The 23,440-nt window shown below is 47.7% G+C and overlaps 1 protein-coding gene across 1 annotated transcript; it reads left to right on the top strand.

Moving 5' to 3' along the window:
* Window positions 1-8,183: 8,183 nt before the first annotated feature.
* On the top strand, window positions 8,184-20,438 carry PRPS1 (phosphoribosyl pyrophosphate synthetase 1). The gene is made up of 7 exons (XM_058032407.1): window positions 8,184-8,469; window positions 10,676-10,859; window positions 11,207-11,305; window positions 12,952-13,076; window positions 14,795-14,968; window positions 15,894-16,053; window positions 18,354-20,438. Exons 1-7 carry the CDS (start codon window positions 8,348-8,350, stop codon window positions 18,444-18,446), a joined length of 957 nt encoding a protein of 318 aa, XP_057888390.1. The 5' UTR covers window positions 8,184-8,347; the 3' UTR covers window positions 18,447-20,438.
* Window positions 20,439-23,440: the final 3,002 nt, after the last annotated feature.

Raw genomic sequence — 23,440 nt, 5'->3', positions numbered from 1 at the left:
AGCAAGGCACAAAGCATCCTGCTGTGGGGACAGCCTCCTGAGTCCAAGAACCATGTAGCAAATATCCAGTGGAAGAGCCAGTTGGGACTTCAGTCCACGGTGGGCAAGGCCTGTTTCAGTGCTGAAGGCTGACAGGGTGTTTTCCTTTTCCCTGGGAATTACCTAGTTATGAAACTCTGAGTTTCTTCAAAGCTCCCCGTTATGCCTATATCATTCCTCCATAAATCTCTCAGTCTAATACAGAGGAAAATTTTTTTATTGTCTGTATATATTATATATAAATAAAAAATATATGTTATATCTATACACAAATTTATGTCTTGTTTTACAAACAAGAAAGATTAAATATATTAATCTTAATATCCAAACTAGCATTTGTGTCTTTTTTTAAGAACTTTGTGGAAATGTGGCTATTCTTAGATGTACAAGACACTGTTTGTAAGCAAAACCTCCTATTTTTGTTGCTATAGAAATGCAGGTATCACAGACAGGTTTGAAATGAACTGTTTGGCTTGCCAAGGTCACTTTTGTTTTGCTGATAGCTATTCTGGTTTAATTCTCCCCCAGAAGGGGAGGGCAGCAGCAGTCACCCCTTCAGTGCTGGCACTGGGCACTGTGGCTGTGCTGGGACACCCTCCTGCCCTAAAGCTGGGGAGAAAGGGGGGATTTGACAAAGCCCTGCCTGATCCCTCTCAGGTGAGCCAGGTGAGCACCACTGACCAGCTCCAGGCTGTGTTTTCAGCCAAGCCTTGAGGTGACAGTGTGGCCCTGCCATCACTGGCCTGATGGCTCTGCTGCCCTCTGGGACTGCTCTGCTGTGTCTGCAGGGAAAGCCCAGCAGAGCAGAGTGCCAGACCAGGGGAGAATCCAGAGCCAGACAAACAATCTCCCAGCTACGGACAATATCCAGTGTGCACGTCTTTGCCTGGCACCATGAACTGCTCTCTGTTTGTCAGGGAGGGTTGTCCCTGCATCCCCACAGTCTGCTCCCTGCCTTAATCTCCTCTAATCGACTTTTGCTCTCAAGGAATTCCCCCCAAGGCTCTATCAGTGACCATGGACAGAAAAGGAACAAAATTTGGGCCAGGCTGGTCCCTCTAATGCTCAGGAGACCAACAGAGGACCTGGACCAGCTCCAGTCTGTGTTTTCACCCAAGCCTTTCCCAGCTTTTCTGCCTGGGACGAGGTGACAGTGTGGCCCTGCCATCAGTGGCCTGATGGCTCTGCTGCCCTCTGGGACTGCTCTGCTGTGTCTGCAGGGAAAGCCCAGCAGGGCAGAATGCCAGACCAGGGGAGAATCCAGATCCAGACAAACAATTTCCTAGCTACAGACGATATCCAATGTTTTTGCCTGGCACCATGAGCTGCTCTCTGTTTATCAGGAAGAGAGGCGTTGATGTGTGTTCACTCTCTACACACCAAAGCCTCCAGGAATTATAAAAGCCAAGTCTAATAAGGATCCAACCCAAAAAAAGCCCCTTTAGGAACTGGGTCATTCTCCAGACGGGGGTTGAATGTGTTGTCTAAAGCAAAGGCAGCAGCACTTGAGACTCACACAGCTCTCTGTGCCTCCAGGCTCATTATTTTAATCTGCATCACACCCTTTCCCATGCTGAACTAACAGTGACACTGAATGGCACAAAACCCACCTATTTATAAAGCTGGATATGGATCAAAAGCACGGAAAAGCCAAGAGGTTTTCTAACAACCCCCAGAGCCTGACAGTGTTATTGACAGCAGGCAGTGAAATCAGTGATTTCAGACTCGGTGCTTGGTACCATCTAGAGGGCAAGAAGCACAGATCAGAATGGTGTTATTTGTACAGAAATGTTGTCCAGGAGCAGCCAGATGTCCCTCTGAGAGCAGAGGAGCTGGACTGGTACATTCCCTGCGGGATGACATTGCTATGTTCCTCTCAAAGGTTCGGTCCCTACTCTTGTTGGGGACTTGTAAATATTCCCAAAGGAAATGATCCAGGTAAAACGTTCTTGTTAATGGTTCTGAATCACAGCAATTTTAAAAAAATGCATCTCAGTAACACAGCACAGAGAAAAGCGGGTTTTTTCCTCCAAATCTAGTTCCTATTTCACTGCCCATCTCCCTGCAGACTGCCTGGTTCTCATTTAGCACCAACAGTTCTTCACCTCAAACCCACTGTGCCCCAGGAAGTCAAAGTTAAAACACTGTGTGATAAACCAATTTTTCTGCATCCCCTCCCACCAGAGCAATCTGCCTGAGAGTGGCAGATTGTGTTTGCTGCCCTTCAGCACCTCCTCAGAGCAAACCAGCAGTACCTGCCCTTCTCACATTGCCTTCCCCCTGAGTGTTCTGCTGTAGCCCCACAGCTGGTGCAGATTTCCTTCAGGACCTTCCCAGCTCCTGGACCCAGCCACAGCATGCACTCCTGGCCATCTGATGTCCCTGCACCCCCATAATCTGCTCCCTGCCTTAACCTCCCCTAATCTATGTCTGCTCCCAAGGAGTTCTCACCACAGCTCTATCAGTGACCATGGACAGAAAAGGAAAAAAATTTTGGGCCAGGCTGGTCCCTCTAATGCTCAGGAGACCAGCAGAGCACCTGGTTGCTGGTTTTGGCTGGGCTAGAGTTAATTTTTCTCACAGCTGCTGGATTTGGTGCAAACAGAGCTGATAAGCCAGGGGTGTTTGAGCTCTCCCTGAGCAGGGCTTGCACACAGCCAGGGCCTGTCCTGCTCCTCACCCTCACCAGAGAGGAGCTGGGGGGCACAGCCAGCACAGCTGATCCCAGCTGACCCCAGGGACACCCCAGACCTGACGGCATCACCCTCAGCACACAGAGCTGGGGAGAAGGAGGAAGGGGAACATTCTGGGTTTGTCTTCCCAAGTAATCGATGGAGCCCTGCCTTCCTGGAGCACCTGCCTGCCATGGGAGGCAGTGCATGAATTCTCTGTTTTGCTTTGCTTGCTTGTGCAGCTTTTGCTTTATCTGTCCAGCTGTGTGGTGCTGCTTTGCCAGCTGAGGTTAAACCCCCCCTACCTGTTTGTCAGGGGTTAAAGTGTCAAAGGGAGAGGCTGGGAAACCAGCAGGCCTCAAGCAGCAGTCCCAAGACAGGTTTTGTGTCTCCATGAACTTTGCTGGCCATTGTCAGCTGGAGACAGCAACTGGGCACCATGGCTGAGAGCACTTTGAACTCTAATCCCCATGGCAGAGCAGCCACATTCTCCTGTCAGGATTTCCACCCTCTCCAAGGTCTTGGCAGCACTACACAGGACTTGCAGGAGCCCCAGATACAACAGCAGAATAACTGGGACCCAACTGCTGCTTTCATCGTGCCCAGGGGAGCTGACAGTCAAATGGAAGTGAGTAATGTCTAAATGTTATCCTCATTTAAAGCAGTGTGTCTGGATTGCTGTGTGAAATATCCTAACAAATCCTGGATTCCTGTGTGAAATATCCCGACAAATTCCTCTCGTGGGCAGTCACAGTGGAGCTGGGCAGGACACCCATGGACTTCTGTGCATATGGGAGATGTCTGCCAGGGAACAAAGTCATCTCAGCCTATTTACAGCACCCAAACAGGCCTCATATACACAAAACCAGTCTGGTTTCATATATATTAGGAAATTTTTACAGAGTTTTTTTGTCATGTTATGCAATTCCATGTCAGGGCACGAGCAGACACCTCGTCCCACTGCAGCTGCAGCCCAACATCCCAGGCCAGGTGAGATGGTGTCCCTTGATGTCACCTGTCCCCCACTCACAGAATGGATGGAGGGGGCTTCCTGCAGCTGGAATATTAAAATTATTAAAAAGCAAAAGTTATTGAAGTTATTAAAAAGCAAACACACCGTGCCCAAAGTGGCAGAAATTCCAGTGCTGCCCCTCTGAGATTGGGAAGATGAAAGGGCTGGGGACATGCTCTAGGTCAGGACACTTTGAAATGCTTTACTAAATCCCACTTTCAAAAAGCACCTCGGAAATACTCCTAAATCTAATGAATATTCACCTCTTCCCAAGGCAAGAGGGGCTCATTCCTCATTCTTTTACCTCGGCTGCTTAAAAAGGCACAGTAAAAACGCAGAGTGGAAAGAGCAGGAACACAAAGGGAACCAGTCAAGATTGTTTAAAAACGAACTCTAGATCTGTATTGGTTCCAGTGGAGACTTGGCAATACCATTTATTTCCCAGAATTTTCACTTTTTCCCGATAAACGGCGTGCTTTTCCTTGGTGAGTGTGGTCCAGCGATGTCCTGTGTGACTCTGGGAATATTTACAGTGCTAAGGGTGAGCACCATTCCTAAATTTCCCCCTCTCCACCTGCCCTCATGTCAGTCTCTCACCTCTTTTTGGCATCAGCTTTCAACCTCCCTCCCCTTTTTAGCCTCGACTTTTCAGCCTTCCAACTTTTTGGCATTATTTTTTTTTCTCATCTCTACTTTCTTATCCATCCTCCCGCCTTTTCTCTACCTCTACTTTTCTTTACTTTTTACTTTTTTTTTTTTTTTTTTTTTTTTTTTTTTTTTTTTTTTTTTTTTTTTTTTGACCTCCAATTTTTCCAGCCACCAAGACGAGGGGGCAGAGCCCGGTGTAATTTCCATCGAGTGCCATTCATTAACAGAGCCGGCTGTGAGGAACTGAAGTCACAAGGCAACAGAAAGAAATAACAACCCTCAGCCACGGGATTTTTGCATGAAAATGTGCTCTTGATTAGTGGCTGGTGGTAATTGAGTGGCAATTGTATGCAGGAAAGTGCCAAGAGGGGGACGAGGGCTACTTGTCTTGATTGATGTCGCCATGAAATTTGATGCTGTTAATGTGCTGCTGGAAACTTCCTGGGAATTTCATTCTCAGCTTGTGACACACAAAGGTATTTCTGATTAATTGCACCTCCTCCGAATCAGGTAAGTAAAGATTTTTTGGCTGTTTGTGTGTTTTCAGGCTCTCCTCAGTTGGACGCTAATTTAATTCACAATTTGCAGAACTTGATGGAACACAGCACCTCAGGCTATGAGCTTGTCCTTTCTGCCTGTCCAGGCCAGCTTGTGCTTGTCCCTACTGTAAACCACTGGCAAATTAAATAAAATCCTTTCGATTGAAAGGAAATAATTCAATTTCTTGCATTTTGCTTTCAGAATGAGGCTCACCAGCTGCAATGAGGTGCTTTGAGGTGAATAAGGGCTTCCACACCAGAGCTGAGACACTCCAGTGCATTTTTCCATGATCTGTGATCATTCCCCTGAGCATCCTTTGACACAAATCCTGACTCCCAAGCCAGTTCGGTTTGGTTTTAAAGGGATGCAAGCAGAGTGTCTCCTTTCATCCCAAGAACCAGATAAACCTCTCACTCCTCAAAGCTGCTCCTCCTTGTCCCTGCATGGCAAACCACCCTGCTCTAGACCAGCTGCGGCTCAGGAACCTCCTGAGCGAGTTCTGCCTTTGTTTAACTCAGACTCTGGTGCATTAACAGCTTCTCCTTAAGCAAATCCCCGAGGTTATCCTGTTCCCAGAGCTCGGGGAGTCGTTATGGAGGTGGACTTTTGTCCTCAGGAACAAAGCCCTGGCTAATCTACAAAGGCTCCGTGGAGGCTCAAATAGGAGGGAAAGCAGGTGGGTGTGAAAACACACCTGGCTGCCAGCTCAGAAAGGGAAAAATATCTTTGATTTTACACAGAGCAGGTTGCTAGTTCCTGGTTTTAGGATTAAGGATTTAATTCCTTTTTTTTTTTTTGTCCAGTTTTTCACTCCCCCAAATCACATCTCTGTGATGCCAGGAGGATCCTGATAGGAAAGCTGCTTCCCAAGTCCTGTGGAGGGAAGCCCAGGCAGGGCTCATCAATAAGAGGCAGAATTTGCATGTTTAAATACACCCTCTGCTGCCTTCAGCCTCAGGGCCCCACTGCCTGGTTCACAAATAAACTGAGAAGTTTCTGTTTCTGTGCTTGGGCACAGAAAATTCTCATTCTGTATTCAATTAAATAGAATTTAAAACAAGAGTTTTAAGCAATTACTTCAAAAATCAAGGTGTGCCCCAGACTTGGAGGCAGCAGTGAATGGCTGCAGGGATGTGGATTTGGGGCAAAAATGTGTCTGCTGGAAAATTGGGAGGTAACCTCAAATCCCATCACTGGAACCATCAAGTAGCCACTCCCCAGTGGAGTTTTCTTCACTGCTAAGATTAATTTTGTTTGTTAAGATGAATGTTCTTTGCTAAGATAAGCAACAATGATTAGCAACAAATTAGAAGCAAAGGGTTCTGTTCTTCCTTCCCCATTCCCTGCATTTGTTGTCTGTCACAGCATCTCAAAACTGCTGCAGCTACACCAGAAAATAATCAAAATTGCCAGTATTAATATTCCAGTTCCATCCATGCAAAGCATGGGAATCAATACCTATTTTTATGCAGATGAATTCCAAATTTAATGACACTGTACAAAGTGTTCTGGAAAACCTCCTCCAAGCATGGTATTGCAGTCATTAATTTATGGGTCTTGGGGGATAGTGGCAGCAGCATTTGGGGCCAGGGGAGTTTAAAGAAAATAAAGAAAACACGGCCAGCCCCATCCCCCTTGATTGTGGATGATTTCTTCTGGTTGAATTCTCAAGGACTGGAAGCAAATCAATGTCAGATTCACTGCAGAAGTTTATTGCCTCTCAGAAATTCAGGTGATATGAGCAGGAATTATACAATTGCATAAAAATTCTGAAGAAGCTGTGGCTTATTTATATCTAAATATTTGTATGTTTATATAAATGTGTCAATCTTCCTCCTTCACTTCATGGGGAAACAACAAGCACAGTCAGGGAGTGAAGAGTCCCTGACTTGGTCTCATCATTACCCTGGACTTGCTGGTGTTGTGTGTGTGACAGAAACACAGAAATGTGAGCATTTATCAATTCCTGCATTCTCTGTGATGAATCACACGGCCTTTTTATTTTGAAGGGGTTTATAATAATGTATACAAGCTAAAATTTGAGTGTCATTTCCTTCAAAGAAGTGAAAAGTAATTTGAGATAATTAAGTCTTAGAAAAAGGACAGGACTATATTGGCCTATTAGCAACTGGAGACCGAATCAGAAATTCAGAACAAGAATAAAACACTATAAAAATCACTTTGGTGGGATTCTTGGGGATGTCCTGTGCATGGCCAGGAGTCAGGACTTTGTGATTCCCTCACAACCCAGTATATTCTATGATTCAATGATATCCAGGTTTAAATGTTAACAATCCAGGTTTAAAACCCTTAAGCACAATGTTTATTTTCACCAAAGATAAATTAAGGTGCACAATGCAGTCACATACAGATAATTCACAGAAGACTGATTTGGTGTTAGTCTACAGTTAGTTACATATATAATTATATATATTATTAAGATAGATAAGATATAGACATACACATATAGGTATCTATCTTATATATCTATATGTATATATATATAGATAGATATAAATATATAATTTGATATGGAATTGACTACAAAATCCCGACTATAAACATAAAAGCCCCTCAGGAATTAATCAGCCGCCAGGCGGGCTGCAGCCTTGACCCAAATCAGAGCAGCCCTTGAAGGGCAGGGCCGGCACCCTGTCGCGGGGTTCGGCGGTGCCGCAGCGGGCCCGGTGCCACCCGGTGTCAGCCGGTACCGCCTCACACGCGGCCCGCCGGGTGACGCCAGCTCCGCGCAGCGCCGCGCAGGGCGGCGGGGACGGACGCGGCGGGCGCGGGCAGGCCGGCATGCTGAGGTAACGGTGGCGGCGGCGCGGCGGGGCCCGGCTGGCGGCGGAGGGGCGGCGGTGGCGGGGCGGGGGCGGCGGTGGCGGCGCCGTGAGGCGGCAGCGGGGCCGTGGCCCGGAGCCTTCCCCCGGCGCGGGGGGCGCCATCATGGCCGCCGGGGGGCGGCTGCAGCCGCGCGGACACGTGGGGTACGGCCGGCCGCGCGCTCGGCTCGCCGCCGCTCTGGCCAATCGCAGCGCAGGTAGCCACTTAGCGACCAATCGTAGCCCGCCTCTTGATCTAGGCCCCGCCCCCAGCGGGGGGCCGCGCGCGCCTCTCCTCGCCCTCAAGGGGAAGGGGACGGGACAAGCCACGCCCACTACTGCCGCTCCCGTTAGCGGAACCCCGCCCCCTTCTGCGGCACAGCCAATGGGAAGCGATTGGGGGCGTGTCCTCGAGGCGGAGAGGCTATAAAGGGTCGGCGCGGTAGGCGGGAAAGGGTAAGATGGCGGCGTAGAGGCGACTCGTGTGACCTGTACCTACCGTGCCGCGTCCTCGCAGGAGGCGGGCGGGTCCCCGCGCGGCAGCCGCGGGCGCTGCGTGGCGGAGCGACGAGGAGGGAGAGAAAAAGGGCGCCAGTGCCGCAGCCGCCGCCATGCCCAACATCAAGATCTTCAGCGGTAGCTCGCACCAGGACCTGTCCCAGAAGATCGCCGACCGCCTGGGCCTGGAGCTGGGCAAGGTGGTCACCAAGAAGTTCAGCAACCAGGAGACATGGTGAGGCGGGGCGGGGCGCGGCCGCACTACAGCTCCCGGCAGGCCGCGCGGCTTTGCGGCGCTGGGTACCGCGGGGGCTGCGCGCGGGGGATGGTGGGGGTTGTAGTTCGGGGGCCGTGTGGATGGGCCCGGCTGCGGAGCTGCGCGCGGAGACCTCCCCGGAGCGCTCCCGCCGGGCCCCTGCTGCCCCGGAGCCCTCGGGTGCCTCGCTGCCGTCCCCCCGGGCACAGCCGGCTCTCGGTGCAGGACGAGGCCGGGCCGCGGTGCGCCCCGGGAACCATGTGCGGGCCGGGCCGTGCCTCCAGCGGCCCCCGCCTCACGGCGCGGGGCCCACGCGGGCTCTCCCCCCGCCGCCTTTGGGCTTCCCACCGCTGCCTTTGGGGCTCCCTCAGCAGCCGGGGCCGCGCGGGGCTCCTCAGCTTGCAGGGTTTGTGTGCCCTGGCCGCTGTGGCAGTGTTGGAGCGGTGCAATTCCGCCACCCGGACCTTGCCCCCTCCACCCCGAAGCCGCGAGCTGATGGGACTGCACATCTCGGAGTTACACATACACTGATCAGGCTTTTCATACTTGAATCTAAACTCTGATGACTTGAGGCTTGATAATTTTGTGTTTAGCATGTAGCTGGTACCTTTAAACTTCGCTGAGGAGCTTCAGAGTCTTAGAAAGTATTGCTGGAATTCTTAAGGAGAGAGAGGAGGCTCACACCTCCGTGCATCCCACGGTGCATTTGCAGTCACGCAGTCTGTTTCCCTCCAGCTTTGAAACCTAATGTTCGCCTTGGCTTATGTAGCTGTGCTTTAAAAATCTTGCTGCCATCCTATGTAAAGCTAAAAAGGAGGTTTAAACTTGTTCAGAGCTCCTTAAGCTTGCTTTAGAGAATACCCTAACCCTGTATAAACCAAGAGTATAATATAAAGAACCTTGATTGCTCCAACCCACTCCTTCTGGAAGCAGATTTTTTTTCCCCCGAAAAATCCATGATGTACATGTGACATACAGTATTATGGTTCTCTTGCCATGGATATCGATTGTGAAAGCTCAGAGGTAATACAGAGAGTTGTAGAGGAGTTATAAAAAGTTCTGTTTGATTTACAGCCCTTGCACTGTTCTCATTGTTCTTTATTAACTGCTCTTACCCATTTAGCTGGCTGGCCAGCAGGTTCCCATGTCAGCAGGTAATGTGACTTGAAGACTTAGAAAATCTTATTTACCCCAATAAACTGACAGCAGGTGCTTTCCCAGAAGAGTAAGACTTTCAACAGAATAATTCATAGACTTTTTTGTACAATAAATATCTTAAATCACCCCAGTATTGGAGATGACACTTTGTTGCTAACTGCTGATAATCAGCCAGTTCCCCAGCAGAGTTCTCATTGACAGAAACTCTCCTCAAGAGATGGATGCATCCTGCAAGTTAGGGGCAGTAAAGATGACAGCAGCTCACTGATGGATATTGAGCAGTAAGATAAAAATAGATAACAGTCATCAAAAAAAGTTAGAAGAAGAGATCAGGAAGGTCAGAGAAGGAAGTATTAGAATTAGAGCTCTACCCTGAGGGGCTCTATAACTGAAGTGGATTCTTTCCCACTCTTTGTGGTGCAGGTGTCTCCATACGTGCACTGGAGCTGGCATTTTGCTGCTGGCAAACAGGACCTTTGGCTTGTGTTCAGGCCCTTCATCAGCAGGGATTAGTGTGCACTGCATCCAGGAGAAAATTAACCCCAGAAGCCTTTCCAGAGTGAAAGGCTGGAGTGCTTCTCTGCTGGAGGGAGCCCTGGATGGCTGTTATGAGTCTCAATCTGATAATTGGCTGCAGGGTTGCTCTGGTAGCAGCTTGACCCCACTCTGGCTGGTGGCTGGCCAGGGCCCTTGCTCCTTTGTGCCTGCTGCTTTTAGAGGTGCCTGTGCTTGTGATTGCAGGGGAACAAGGCCTGCTCTGGGGTGTTTACATGCTCAGCTTGTGTTGAGATCAAGAGTACAGGCTGAGTGCTTTTAGCTTTACTGGCTAGACCATTAAATCTGATGAGTGAGTGCTGTAAAATAGCCACTGAGCAAATAAACAGCAGTGTTGCTGTTAACAGCCTTGGTTACATGGCACTGTCACCCTCAGAACCTGGGGGATGCAGGGCCTTGGTTGCTCTGCAGGCACAGGTAATGGCTGGGCTTTAATTTGTGTTTGGCTCCAACTCTCTTGTGATGTTTGCAGCGTGGAAATAGGAGAGAGTGTTCGTGGGGAGGATGTCTACATTGTGCAGAGTGGCTGTGGGGAAATCAATGACAATCTGATGGAGCTCCTCATCATGATAAATGCCTGCAAGATTGCCTCAGCCAGCAGAGTCACAGCTGTCATCCCCTGCTTCCCTTACGCCCGGCAGGACAAAAAGGACAAGGTAAGGGATGTGGGGAAGGTTTCTGCAGGGAACTTAAAGGCACACCTTGAAAGTCCTGCCTGCTGGAGAGGATTTAAATAAAGTTTTGTCGCCTCCTCTGAATATCCAACCTCTCTTCAGTTTGTTAAACTTTGAGACATTAGTCTGCAAAATGATCTTCTCATAAAGATCTAGTTCTTCTTGAAAATATACTGAAGTCTAATCACTAGCTGATGAGAAGATGCAATGTTAATGAGTGCTGCTTTTAGTAACTGCTTGTGAATCACTGCCTGGAAGCAGAAGGCTGACATCTTGATGAAGGAGTTGAACTTGTCTTGTACTGTCTTTTTTTTTTCCTCCTGTACCAGAGTCGAGCTCCAATCTCTGCCAAGCTGGTTGCAAACATGCTGTCTGTGGCAGGAGCAGATCACATCATCACCATGGACCTGCATGCATCTCAGATTCAGGTAGGAGCAAAAATCAGGAAGGGGCTTGACCTGTTCCAGTCTGAGCCTCTTGGCTGCTTTGCAAGCTTTCCAGTCATCTGCTTTTTGGAGATACTGCAGTGATCAAGAGTTGGGAATTTGGGACTGGATGGGGAGGTGGGTAGCAGGTTAACCTGTAAATGAAAGTACAGTTGTTCTTCATCAGACTGAGTTGTGTAAATGAGCTAGTAAAGGATCACTACAGCTTTGTTGCTACACAGTGACACTGTTTGTTCTTCACTAGACCTTGGAGGAATGTGACATGGAGAGTATCTTTAAATTCTGAGCCGTGTTTCTGATACTTAGTGTGTTGTCTTGGAGAGGTGAGCAGTTAGTTCTGCCCTCAGGTGGCCTGGCACAGCTGCATTTGTGGGTTTGGTTGAGCAGGATGGTGATCTGGTAGCCTGCCTCTGGCAAAGATGGGCAATCCCATTTGTATCCATTCAGTGCCACCCTCCCACACAGGCTGGCCTTGGTTTTCTCCCAAGCTTGTAGTGAATTGAAAATCATTCATAGCCTTTGTTGGCTTATGAACAAAATATCTCACAGAGCAACTAAAGTCTTGATTGGGCTGTGCAAGAAAGCTGGCAGGAGTATTTGCCAGGGAGAGGAGAGGCTGCAAGCTCAGTTTGATTTTGTTTGTCTCTACCTTGAGCAAGTGCTCAAGACCAAGAAACCAACTCAGTGCAGCTGAGAGGGGTGTGGCAGAGGGAAGGATGTCTGTTGAATTGCTGCACAGGGTAAGGGAGCTACTGCCTGCTGAAGCAAGTGGGCTGGCTGTTGTTTTAACACTTGGAAGTGCAGCCATTCACACTTCAGTATGATTTGCCCAGAAATACTGTCTCAGATGAAAAAAATCTGTAGGGGCACAGCTGAGAAGGCTCTCAGAGCATGAAATAAGTGAGCCCAAGGGGGTCCCTCTTCCTACAGGGCTTGGAATTGGTGTGGCTGAAAGGGCTGACCTTGCACCAGCAGCAGGGATGGGATTTAATGGGATCATTTGTGCACATGTGCTTCCAGCAGCTGGCTGGTTTCAGCCTGGTTCCTGGAGCTGCTGTGTTGCTGAGCGCAGAAGGAATGATGGGGAGAAGGGTCTGTTACCCTGTACCTTGAAGCATTCCTCAGGAGTAGCTGTCTGTTTACTCCAGGGTTAAATTCTGGCATTTGGTGACCTATGAGATTTGGAGAAGTCTGCAGGGTCACTGTAAAGTTAGGAACCAGCTGCATTACTTTAAAGACAGATGTTACTCAAGCCTGTTTTGTAGATGTGAACAGTTTGGGTAATGAGCTTTAAGGACTGACTGTAAACAGGCAGCCAGCTGCTCTGGAAATGAGTGCATTTGCTGCAGGCTTTCTGCAGCCCCCAGGACAGAACTAGTTTCATTTTGTGGGGGTGTTAAATATAAAGTGTTCTTTATGCTGCTGAACTATTTCTGGCTCTTGAAGACTTCTTCCATTACTATTCTGTGTATCCCAAAGACTACTGCCCTTTCATCAAGGGAAGTAAAAAGGAAAGCTGAAAGCTGTGGAAAGGTGATGATTGCATGCCTGATGATACAGAAGGCTTCCTACAACTGTTTCTGGAATGGGGCTTTCAGCTTCATCTGTTCCTGTTGTCTTCCTTGTAGGGTTTTTTTGACATCCCTGTTGATAATTTATATGCTGAGCCTGCTGTACTGAAATGGATCAAAGAGAATATTCCAGAGTGGAAGAACTGCACCATTGTTTCACCAGATGCTGGTGGAGCCAAGAGGTGAGCTGTCAGACAGGTAGCTTGAGATGCTGCTTCTGTGTCTGCTTCAATTCCTAAGAATACTTGTGACTATTTTTAAAACATGTTCCTTCTTTCAGTGTGCCTTTTCTCAGGCAGTCTGGGAGAGCTGGTGAAGAGTGGTCAGATATTCTTCCTAGAGAATGTTTAGAAGGTTTCTTGGGCTACATGGAGCATTTAATAGCTTCTAGAATCACAGCTGCATAGGTAGCAATTGCACAAGAGCTACCTCCCTTGGAGTAAACCAATTTGCACAAGGGTGTTTATGCCAACTGAAGGAGGAAATAGTGTAGCCTACACCCCTATGCCAAGGCAAGCTTACTGCTGATGATTAATGATACATTTTTATCCAGGCTGCTTTCTTTGCAGAATTAAACTTAGTCTCTTGAGGTATTTTCTTACTTTATTACCTTGGATTTGAATATGTAGCTGTGATTTAAGCCTGCTGCCTCTCTTCATCTTCCCTGAGAACAAGGAAGATAGAGGGTTCCTTTCCAAAAAGCAGCAGCATATGCCATAGCACATTTCTATTTTGATAGCCTTACAATCTCCCATCTCCCTGCAGACAAACATGCCTGTTTGTGGGCAGCCCAGAATGTTCTCAGAGGCTTTTTGGGAGAAACTAGGCTGTTCCTTGGTGCTTCTGTCTGAGGGCTACATGTGAACAGTAGAGGGACACAGATGTATTCTTTAATCCAGGGCTGTCACACCAAAATGTTGGTGGGTGCTGATGTCATTCATATGCCTCAGAATGTCTGAAGTGATGTGTTACAGACAGCCAAGAGACACAGGGGAGGTCACTGCTTGTCTTCTGTAGCTCTGCTGTGGTCCATGGATTGGGCAAGACCTCCTGTACATTCAGCTATTTCTGTAGCTTGTTGCATAACACAGTATATGAAGTGCCAAACCAGCCAGATATAATCTGACTCTTGAAAAAATCTGCTCAAAAGCCTCTTATTCTGAAATGTGTCTGTCTTGGCTGGTGCAGTATTTTATGGAGATATGCAAAGCCAAATACTTCAGTTTAGTTTAACAGTCTTGTGTAGGACCACCAGGATGATAAGTCTGATCTAGTGGGGCTAAGAGTCTACTTACCTCAAGTGAAGAGTTTTTTGGGAGCATGTGTGTTTTACTTCTTCCCCTTTTAAACTTTTACTGTTCATCAGTATTAATATATTAAGATCCCTCTAGGAAGGTTGCTCTGCAGTCCCTTTAATGGAAGTAAATGTGAGGTGATGTATTTGAATTTCCTGGATGTGTAATCCTGCCACAGTCTGTGCCAGTGCTTGTGTGCATGACGACTGATTGCTTACAGGAGTGACAGTAAAGCCCTGTCATAGCACAACTTTAGCCTTTCCAGTGTAGTGTTACAGAGATGACAACTTTCCAAGTGTTTGGATTGCTTCAAGTTTGCTGACCTTGCTGGTTAAGGTTTGTTTTCAGCTTAAATGCAAATTAGTTTACAGTGGTCATGATGAAAGATGAGATCTGTTTGCAGTCACTGAGAGAGATTAGATCAGAGGTTGCAGTTTAACTGCTCGAAGGGAAACCCAGGTGGCAGAGTGCCTTCTATTAATTGCTTGGGAGCCGTAGCAGATGTGGTGACAGCTCCTCTTAGTGCAGTGTGTTTGATACTGAAAGAGCTTTGCCCGAAGCTGCAGTGTGAGTTAAGAGCTGTGTGGGACCTGCTCTCTCCTCAGAGTGACCTCCATTGCAGACCGGCTGAACGTGGACTTTGCCCTCATCCACAAGGAGCGCAAGAAGGCCAACGAGGTGGATCGCATGGTGCTGGTGGGGGACGTCAAGGACAGAGTGGCCATCCTGGTGGATGACATGGCAGACACGTGTGGCACCATCTGCCACGCTGCAGACAAGTGAGTGGGGCTGCCTGCTGCCCTCCTAACCAGGAGCCTGCTCTTGGGAACACCGTGTCATGGGCTAAGCAGTTTGTTTGCATGACGAGTTTCACAAGGCTCGTGCAGTTTCTTCATTATTTATGTCATACAAAATAAGGAAAAAAAAACACAGTAAGAGTTCTTGCAGTAGGCTCATGCAGTTTCTTGATTATTCGTGTTATACAAAATGAGGAAAAAAATCCCAGTAAGAGTTCTTGCAGCAGGGTCATGCAGTTTCTTGATTATTCATGTCATACAAAATAAGATCTTGCAGTAAACTCATGCAGTTTCTTGATTATTCATGTCATACAAAATAAGGAAAACAACCCAGTAAAAGTTCTTGCAGTGGGAATAGGTAGAAGACCATAGTGTCTCTTTTTTCCCTGCATTGAAAATGGACCATCACTGACCATGCCAGGTAAAACTAAGTGTTGTTGTCTGGTCCATCAGCTGCTTTTGTATTAGAAATAAGCTCTTCAAACTTTGATATCATTCATGCCTTTACACTACAAGCAGCAACATATTAACTGTAAAATACAGTATTAAAAATTAGCACAGTATTTCATACTGTATTAAATACAGTATTAAAGTATTAACACAGTATTAAATATCTGCTACCTTGTGTAAGCAAAAATTACAGAAGGTCGTTTGTATGATCTGTTCCAAATATTCCAGAGCTAAGAACAAAGGGGTTTTTTTCAGTGTGTGCTTTGCCTGTAGTGGATTTCATGCTACTTGTAAAACTGTTTTTTCCCCCCAAGTCAGTAGAGTGGGGGAATCAAAGGTGTAACCTGTTCCTAGCACATGGGGCTGTCTCCAGTCATGCTTGCCATGTGCCCTGCACTAATGTCAACTTAATACTTGCTGAGAATTACTCATCCTTGTCCTTTACTCCCCCTTGCAGGCTTGTGTCAGCTGGAGCCACCAAAGTTTATGCCATCTTAACTCATGGGATCTTTTCTGGGCCAGCAATTTCCCGCATCAACAATGCCTGTTTTGAGGCAGTTGTAGTCACAAACACAATACCCCAGGAGGACAAGATGAAGCAGTGCCCTAAAATCCAGGTGAGCATCTATTTTCTGCCATTCCTGGGGGGTGGTAGCCTTGTCTGTTCACCTGTTGGGGGTGAAAATCCCACTATACTGTGTAATGCTGACAGGGGTTCTGTTGGTACTGTCATCAGTATTGCCTTGTTGTCTTGGCCCTATTGCTGTGGGGTAACAGTCATGTTACACTGATATAAAGCAGCTTCTATTGCAGCTCATCTCAAACAGTTCATGAAGGATCTTTTTTTTCAGGGCTTGTTTTACCTAGATCAGGTGTCTGATTTAATGGGGCCACGATGTAGGCAAGTAGTTGGATGTGTGCCCTCTGGAGGGGTGATGTGCTGATGTGCAATGCTGAAACAGAGGTAGACAGGAGCTTCTGATGTTGGTGCTGACAGCTTTGTTGTATATCTGCCCAGCCTCTGCCATCCATATGAAAACTAAAAGCTGATAACGAGCCCCAGAATCTGCTGTTCAGCCAGTTCTCAATCCATTCATCCAGTGTACACTTCTGAGTTTTGCCTGTGAGGATTTCATGGCAGGCAGTGTCAGCAGCCTTGCTGAAGTTGACAATATCCACTGTTCTCACCCATCCAGGCAGTTGCTTCCTCATAGGTGATCAGGTTGGTGAAGCTTGATTTGCCTTGGTGAATCCATGCTGACTGTTCCTGATCATGTTCTTGTCACTCATGTGCACAGAGAAGGCCTCCAGAATGAAGTGCTCTGTCACCTGCCCAGGGATTGATGTGAGGCTGTGACTGGCAGTAGTTCTGGGTTGTATTTGCTTTCTCCCAGTCCTCAGGCACCTCTGCTGATCTGCAGGAGCTTTCAGAGCTGATGATGAGTGCCTGGCTGTGATGTCTCCCAGCTCTCTCAGTACTCATGAATGTGTCCCATCAGGGCCCATGGACTTGTGGATATCAAGTCTGCCCAAGTGTCCTCTAACCCACTCCTCCCTAAGGAAGAGTCTTCCAACATTCCCTTACTCAGGTCTGCTGCTTGTCAGTGCAGACTGATGCAAAGATGGTGCTCACTAACTGCCCTCTGTGCATCCTCTGCCACCAGGGTCCCCCTTCCCTTTAGGAACAGGCCCATGTTATTCTTAGGTTTTTCCAAATACATCAATAACAAAAGGAAAACATTCTTCTTGTCCCTCATGTCCTTTGCTAGATTGAATTCCAGAAGGGCCTTGGCTTCACAGCACCAATATTTAGGACACAAGCATGTGGAGAAGTTCTGGCACTGCTCACTCTCAGCCAGTGCTCTGGTGTGGGTGTAGAGGCTTCCCCACTGCTGGGCTGCTGGTGAGAGGGCAGCTGAACTGGTTGAAGCTGCAGTCATTTTTAAGCTGCTTTTGGAAAATATGTTATAAGCTGATTGCTAGCTGCTGTTGGGTTGCATTTCTTTCAGCACTAACTTCTGAATGATACTCCTGCAGCCTCTAAAACATTTTCTGGTGCTTCACCTTGTTTTCAGGCTCCACACAGCAGCTGCTGTAGGCAGAATGTTAAACTGGCAACCTCTGTGTAAGTAGCTGCAGCCAAAGATTGCAGTGGAGCAGTTTTCCAGGCTCTCCTTTAATACCTCACATTTACACACTGGTGTCTGATGTTGAGGAGCACAGAGCTAAAGGATTTGTCACAAGTCTCAGGCTTTACTCTGCAGCTGCAGCTTGTTCATTTTTTTCTTCCCTTCAGAGACAAACTATCTAGAAGATTAAAAAAATATTAAATGCAATTTTCACTTGGTTTCCTCAATGCACCATGAATATAGGGATTTTTACTAGACTACATATATTGAAATGCTTTAGCTGTGGGGATTCAGAGCTGGGATTTGGCTGAGACTCAGCTTTCCCTCCTGCTACCTTTCTGACCCCACCAGATGGAGCCAGCACAGCGCCCAGGAGCTGAGCTGCAGCACAGCAGCTTCATCTCTCAGACTGCTGGCAGCAGTGGTAAAACCTCTTGGCTAAAGGGAAGTGATTTCATCTTGATTTAGACTGCCCTAACTTCTCTGCACAAGATGAATAAGAGAGTCCTGTGGTAAACAGATTGAGTCTAGGGAGTCTGAGCAAAGCAAGGCAACAGTAGAGTGTAACTCTGACAGAATAACTAGAGTATTTGTAGTGCTATTTGTGGGGTATCTTCAGGCTTAGATGTAATTAAATCCTAATCCTGTGTAGAAGTAATTTATCTACATCTGGCATGTTCAAATGTGGGTGATGAGTTTATTCTTTAGATTGTGCCTGACTTCCCAGCAGTCCTTTCAGGCTCGCTGCCTTTTCTCAATGGCACTGATGCATCTTCCTTCCCTTGCAGGTGATTGACATCTCCATGATCCTTGCAGAGGCCATCAGGAGGACTCATAATGGGGAATCTGTTTCCTACCTATTCAGCCATGTCCCTTTATAACAACAGATGTCAGCTGCTGCTTGTATGGCTTTTTTTTTTAAAACCAAAAGTTGTTCAGCTTGTTGTAAAGTTCAGTAGAAGACTCTGCTTGTTCCAGTGCAGTTCTCCACATCTCCTGCTTAAGTCAGGCTTACTGGCTCTGTTCCCAACACTGGGAGGCTGGAGGGGGAAAGCTCATCTTTGTAACAGCCAACTCCACCAGCACCCCTGTGCATGGAGCTGATCAGTAGCACTGACTCAATTCTGCAGGTCTGTGGAGAGCAGGACTGACACATGGCTAATTGCCACAATTATTTTGAGGGGGGGAGGGAGAGGGTTTGTCTGTGGGCAGTGTTAGATGATCTGGCATGTGCATCCTAAATTGTTTGGGAAGTAGAGCTCCCTAGGACATGTTGATCTGGATCTACAGCAAGAGCCCAAGAGACTGCTGGCTGTCTTACCACTCTGTACCTGACACTTGGAGAGTGCTGGGGAAGGCTTGTGTCTTGGCCAAGCTTGACCCTTGTGAAGCCCTGGGAGACACCATGGGAGTGGTTCTGCTACAGCTTCCTCCCATAAAAGGAGATCAGTGTAGCTTGCAAACTTGAATTTCTCTTAATTGTTGATGAAATTAAATGCCCTTTAGTGCACTACACAGCAAAGTGAGGGTGAGAGCAGAGTCTGTGCAGTGCTGTGCTAGCTTAGTGGGGAAGGTGCATCCTGGACAAGTGTTCTTTTCCAAAAGCTCTGACATAGAGAACTTGTGTTGGTTGTGTGCTTTGGTTTCTAGTGCAGGCTAAAACCAGCTTCTCAATTTCACAGCTTCCTGTTAGCCTTGCTAGCTAACTAGAGCACTGCTGCCATGTGCTGCAGCTGCACCTTGACCTGCTGTGCAACCCCCAACTCTTTTTTTTTACCAGTACAGTAGTAAACAGAGCCTCTGTCCAACAGCAGCAAGGTTGTTGCATCTAGCAAGTGCCTGCTCAGATGCTGGGGTGACCTGAAACACAACAGCTTTGTGTCCAGCTGGCTCAGCCTCTCACTCAATGCCTGTTACAGTCCTGTTAGCCTGGAAGTTACTGACTCATTGTCCTGCTCACTGTCTGCCTTTCCTTGAATGCCTTGCTTTTTGCAAAATACCTTAGAAGCCAAGGAGCACTGCAGGCTGCAGGACAACAGAACCTGAAGGAGCCCTTGGAGTGGCTCTGATGCTTTCCAGGAGTGTTCATGGCAATGGGTTGAAGAGGCTGGTGATACATAATACTGGGAGAACTGCAGATTTAACACCAACCTGACAGGCCACAAAGTGCCTGAAAGAAAAATACCAAAACTAGAGCTGGCTGAGGCTCTTGGATGTAATAAGTATCATCTGAAACTTGAATACTTTGAAAATGTACCAGACAATCGTAAGGTAAACTGCTAAGTCTCTCTTGAACTCTTACGGTTTATAGACCAAACTGTTTTATTCTGGTTTTCTTTTGTTTTGATTTTTTGGTTTTTTGTTTTTTTTTAATAAGCACTCCTTTTTTATTTGTTTTTGAGCTGGAGGAAGGGAAAAAGGGAAAAGAAGGAACTTGAAATTACTTTCTACAGTAACCAGCATGGCTTTGAGAGGCTGGGGGCTGGGGTATAAGTGGAACTAACTGAAAGATGTGGTTAAAATCTAGGGAAGTACTTCTTTAGTTGTGCCTTTTACTGAAGACTTCTCTCCCTTCCTAAACTCCTGTCCTGTGGCAACATTAACACTTCTATTAGTGTAGAGCTTTTCTTTTTGTATAAGAATTGGTGTTTGTCTGGAAACTGTGCATCTCTTGCTTCTTTGCTTTGCATCCTGCACTGAGCTCTCCTGAGAGTCTGTGATCCCACCTCCTGTATGGGAGCCCCTGCTGCCATCCTGCTGCTGCTCTGAGAGCCAGAGGCCAGGACATCAGAGCAGTGCTGGGAGGATTTTCAGCAGCATTTGTGTTTAAAGTTAAGACCTGATGAAGGAATTAAACTTTTATTTAAAAACCACGGCCTCTGCCTGTAAATACTTCTAAATATCTTAAGTGACATGAATCTTCTGAGTTGGGTCATTTTAAAGGTAGATCATTAAGTACTTTTATTTAGAAGGGACCTTGGAAGGTCATCTGGTTTAACCCTTGTGCTTGTGACCAGCTGTGAGGTTCAGCTTGGCTCTGCTCACATTGCATGGAAGGAAAAGCATGGGACCAAGCACTGAGTAATTCCTTTTGTCCATCTTTGATTTCATGGACTTAATTGTTAGAGGTGGCAGTGCAGCTTCTCTAGTACTGTTCAATTATGTATCTGAGCAGATTTGTTCACATCGTGTTCAGGTAGGGGAAGCCTGAATATTTTAACAAGTACAAATGAAGGATTTGTAAGTGTCTTGCACAAAGCTGATGATCAGAGACAGTAGGATTATGTCCTGAGGAGCACTTGTTCTGACTAAACCCTGATCCTTTCTCATTGTGTGTTGCAGATGGGGAAGTAGGAAATCAGAAGGATGAGATGGCAGGTCTGGAGAAAGGTCCTTGGCATTACAAATCGACCTCCAGACCTAGACTGAACATGACCATGGCCTCAGACAGGCATTTGCTGAGGATCACAGTTGTCCATCTGTTAAAATGTCTTGCAGTGCTGCCCAGTGAATAAGTGCAAAAAATGGGGTTTTTTTCCCCCCCAAATAGCAGGGTGGGTGCTGTGGGTCTTGTCAGGATTCTGTAGTAGATTTCACCTTCACCTTTGAAAAAAGCAGAACAGAGTTTTACAGCCATTTCTATACAGGAGACCATTGCTATAAGTATATAATGTTTTCTTATTACTTTAATAAAACCAGGAGTTTGAGTTGGGAGAGGGCACAGACTCAATGTGCTGTATGACATTGTAGCTCTTACAAAGGATGTGAGGTACCTCCTTGGGAGAGTTCTCATACCTGTGTAAAGTTACACTGCTCTGAAGCCTTCTGATCAGAAGGGATGGAGACTTCACCAAAGTCTGAAGGTGAGCTGTGGGGTGTCTTGGGCTTTCCTCACAGCTGTCTGAGTTACTCCTGTACAAAACAAGTTATTTCCCAGGAGAAAATCTCAACTGAGTCATTTGCTGTGCTCATGCAGTTAAAGGTGTGGAGGAGCAGGGTAGGACTCTAGCAGTTCCCTCTGCCACAGGCACAGCCAGAGTGTGGCTGCAGCTGTGAGGATGCTGGAATTGGTGCTGGTGGCTATCTCATGTCTGCTGCCTGCTGTTAATTCACCAGAACAAGGAACACATCAATCACTAGTCCTGTATCAGCCTCACCCAACTGACCAGGTACTTGAAACTAATGCACACTGTGGGAGCTGAGCTTGCCAGCTGTGCCCTGCAGCTAGCAGGATGTGTCCACTGTTAAAACCACAATGAGACACACCTCAAAATAATTTGCTGGCACCTCCCTCCTGCCTTACTGATACAAGGAGGTCTCCTGGAGCTGGTGTTTCTGTGAGCTAAAGAAAGGAGCACCTTGTCTTGCTGCTGTTGGGCAAGGGGAAAATGGTGTTAGCAAGCCCTTTTGTGAACTGCAGCAATATCCACAGGAGGAATGAGCCCTCCTGTGAGACACAACAGCCAGAGTCTGCTGCTGCCTTCCCCAGTGTGTGCTCCTGCCCTGATGGATGTGAAGGGTTGTGGCAGGAGGCTGGGGTGAAAATGGGAGAAAGTGCTGTCACCCTGTGGAGTGGCTCAGCCTGGCAGCTGTCATGGTGGTGCCCTGCAGGCTGACGGGTCAGGAGGCTGAGAAAAACCTCTGATCAGAGCAAACCTGCCTCCTTCCAGTACAGGAGAATAAGGCATTCCTGGAAATGGCTCTCGGGGAGGCTCTATCAGCCTGGCAGCCTTGTTCTGTGCGAGATTTAAAACCCATCTAAAATGGCTGGCAGTCGGTCTGTGCTATTTCAGGTCAGGGCTGTTTTTGCTTTCTCCCTATCTGTTGATGTCTCAGTTCTTTTGTTATAAATTATTGAAAGCAGAAATGCCAAAAGACGTAAGAAAGAAGCTGGTTGTGTTGTTATGGGAGGCTTTGCTAATTTGCTGGGGAAAAGCTCTTGCTGGGATATAAGCTCCTTTCTTGTTCTTTGTGCAAGATGGGTTTTAGCAGCTCCCCAGCAGCAGCCCCACCTCCCCCTGCTGGCAGTGCTCAGGCTTGGCTTTAAAGCTGCTCTGGCCGTGGTTTGTACGAGCGTGGTGGTGCCTGTGTGGCTTGAGGAAGGGGGAGCTCCCCTTGCCCTGCCTGCGTGGCCACCGTGGTGGCTTTGTGCCCAGACAAAGACCCGGGGCTTCCAAAGTGCTGCAGCATCGGGAGATGTAGCACATTGTCCAGGGGCTGTGCCGTGCCAGTGCTGGGTGCAGCTGATGTGCTGGGGGGATGGTGAGCAGGTTTTTGGGTGCAGCTGCTGCTGGTGAGGGGCTGTGCACAGGCAGGGTGGGGTTCAGGTTCGTTTGCACTCGCTGCCTGCCAGGGACAAAAGCTACGTCAGACTGCAGCATCCACAAAGGAGAAGCATGTGGAGAACAGGCAAGCAAAGGGGGAAGCTGAGGGGAAGGTGAGCATGGCCAGAGAGTAAACACATGGTAAAACACTCATCTGACTATTTGCATGAAGGCAAAGTGGATTGCCTGCGTTCATTTTGATACTGAATGGATGTTTTGGCTCTCGCTGGCTGTGCAGGAAAGATGAGCCTTTTCTCACTGGGGCTGGGCTGTGTGATGCAGGCTCTGCAGGGTGGGTTTGAAGGATGCTCATGAAGGCAGCCCTTCCTGGGATTGCAGCTCCAAACCTGGCCCTGCCTGGGGCTGCACCACCAAATCAGAGCAGCCTGGCCTGGAGCTGTGCCTGCAGCCTCTCCCTCCCCCCAGCACAGGAACGGGAGGCTGCTTCTCATCCAGACTCCTCTTGGAGGAGCAACCTGGCCTTAGATCTTGGCCTTTGCCTTTTCAGCGTTTGCCAGCTCTTGGTTCTTGTTGAGTTCAGAGCCCACATT

Source organism: Melospiza georgiana, chromosome 12 (genome assembly GCF_028018845.1).
Source record: "Melospiza georgiana isolate bMelGeo1 chromosome 12, bMelGeo1.pri, whole genome shotgun sequence".
Lineage (NCBI taxonomy): Eukaryota > Metazoa > Chordata > Aves > Passeriformes > Passerellidae > Melospiza > Melospiza georgiana.
The sequence above is the reverse complement of the archived record's forward strand: the minus strand, read 5'-3'. Positions and strand labels throughout refer to the sequence as shown.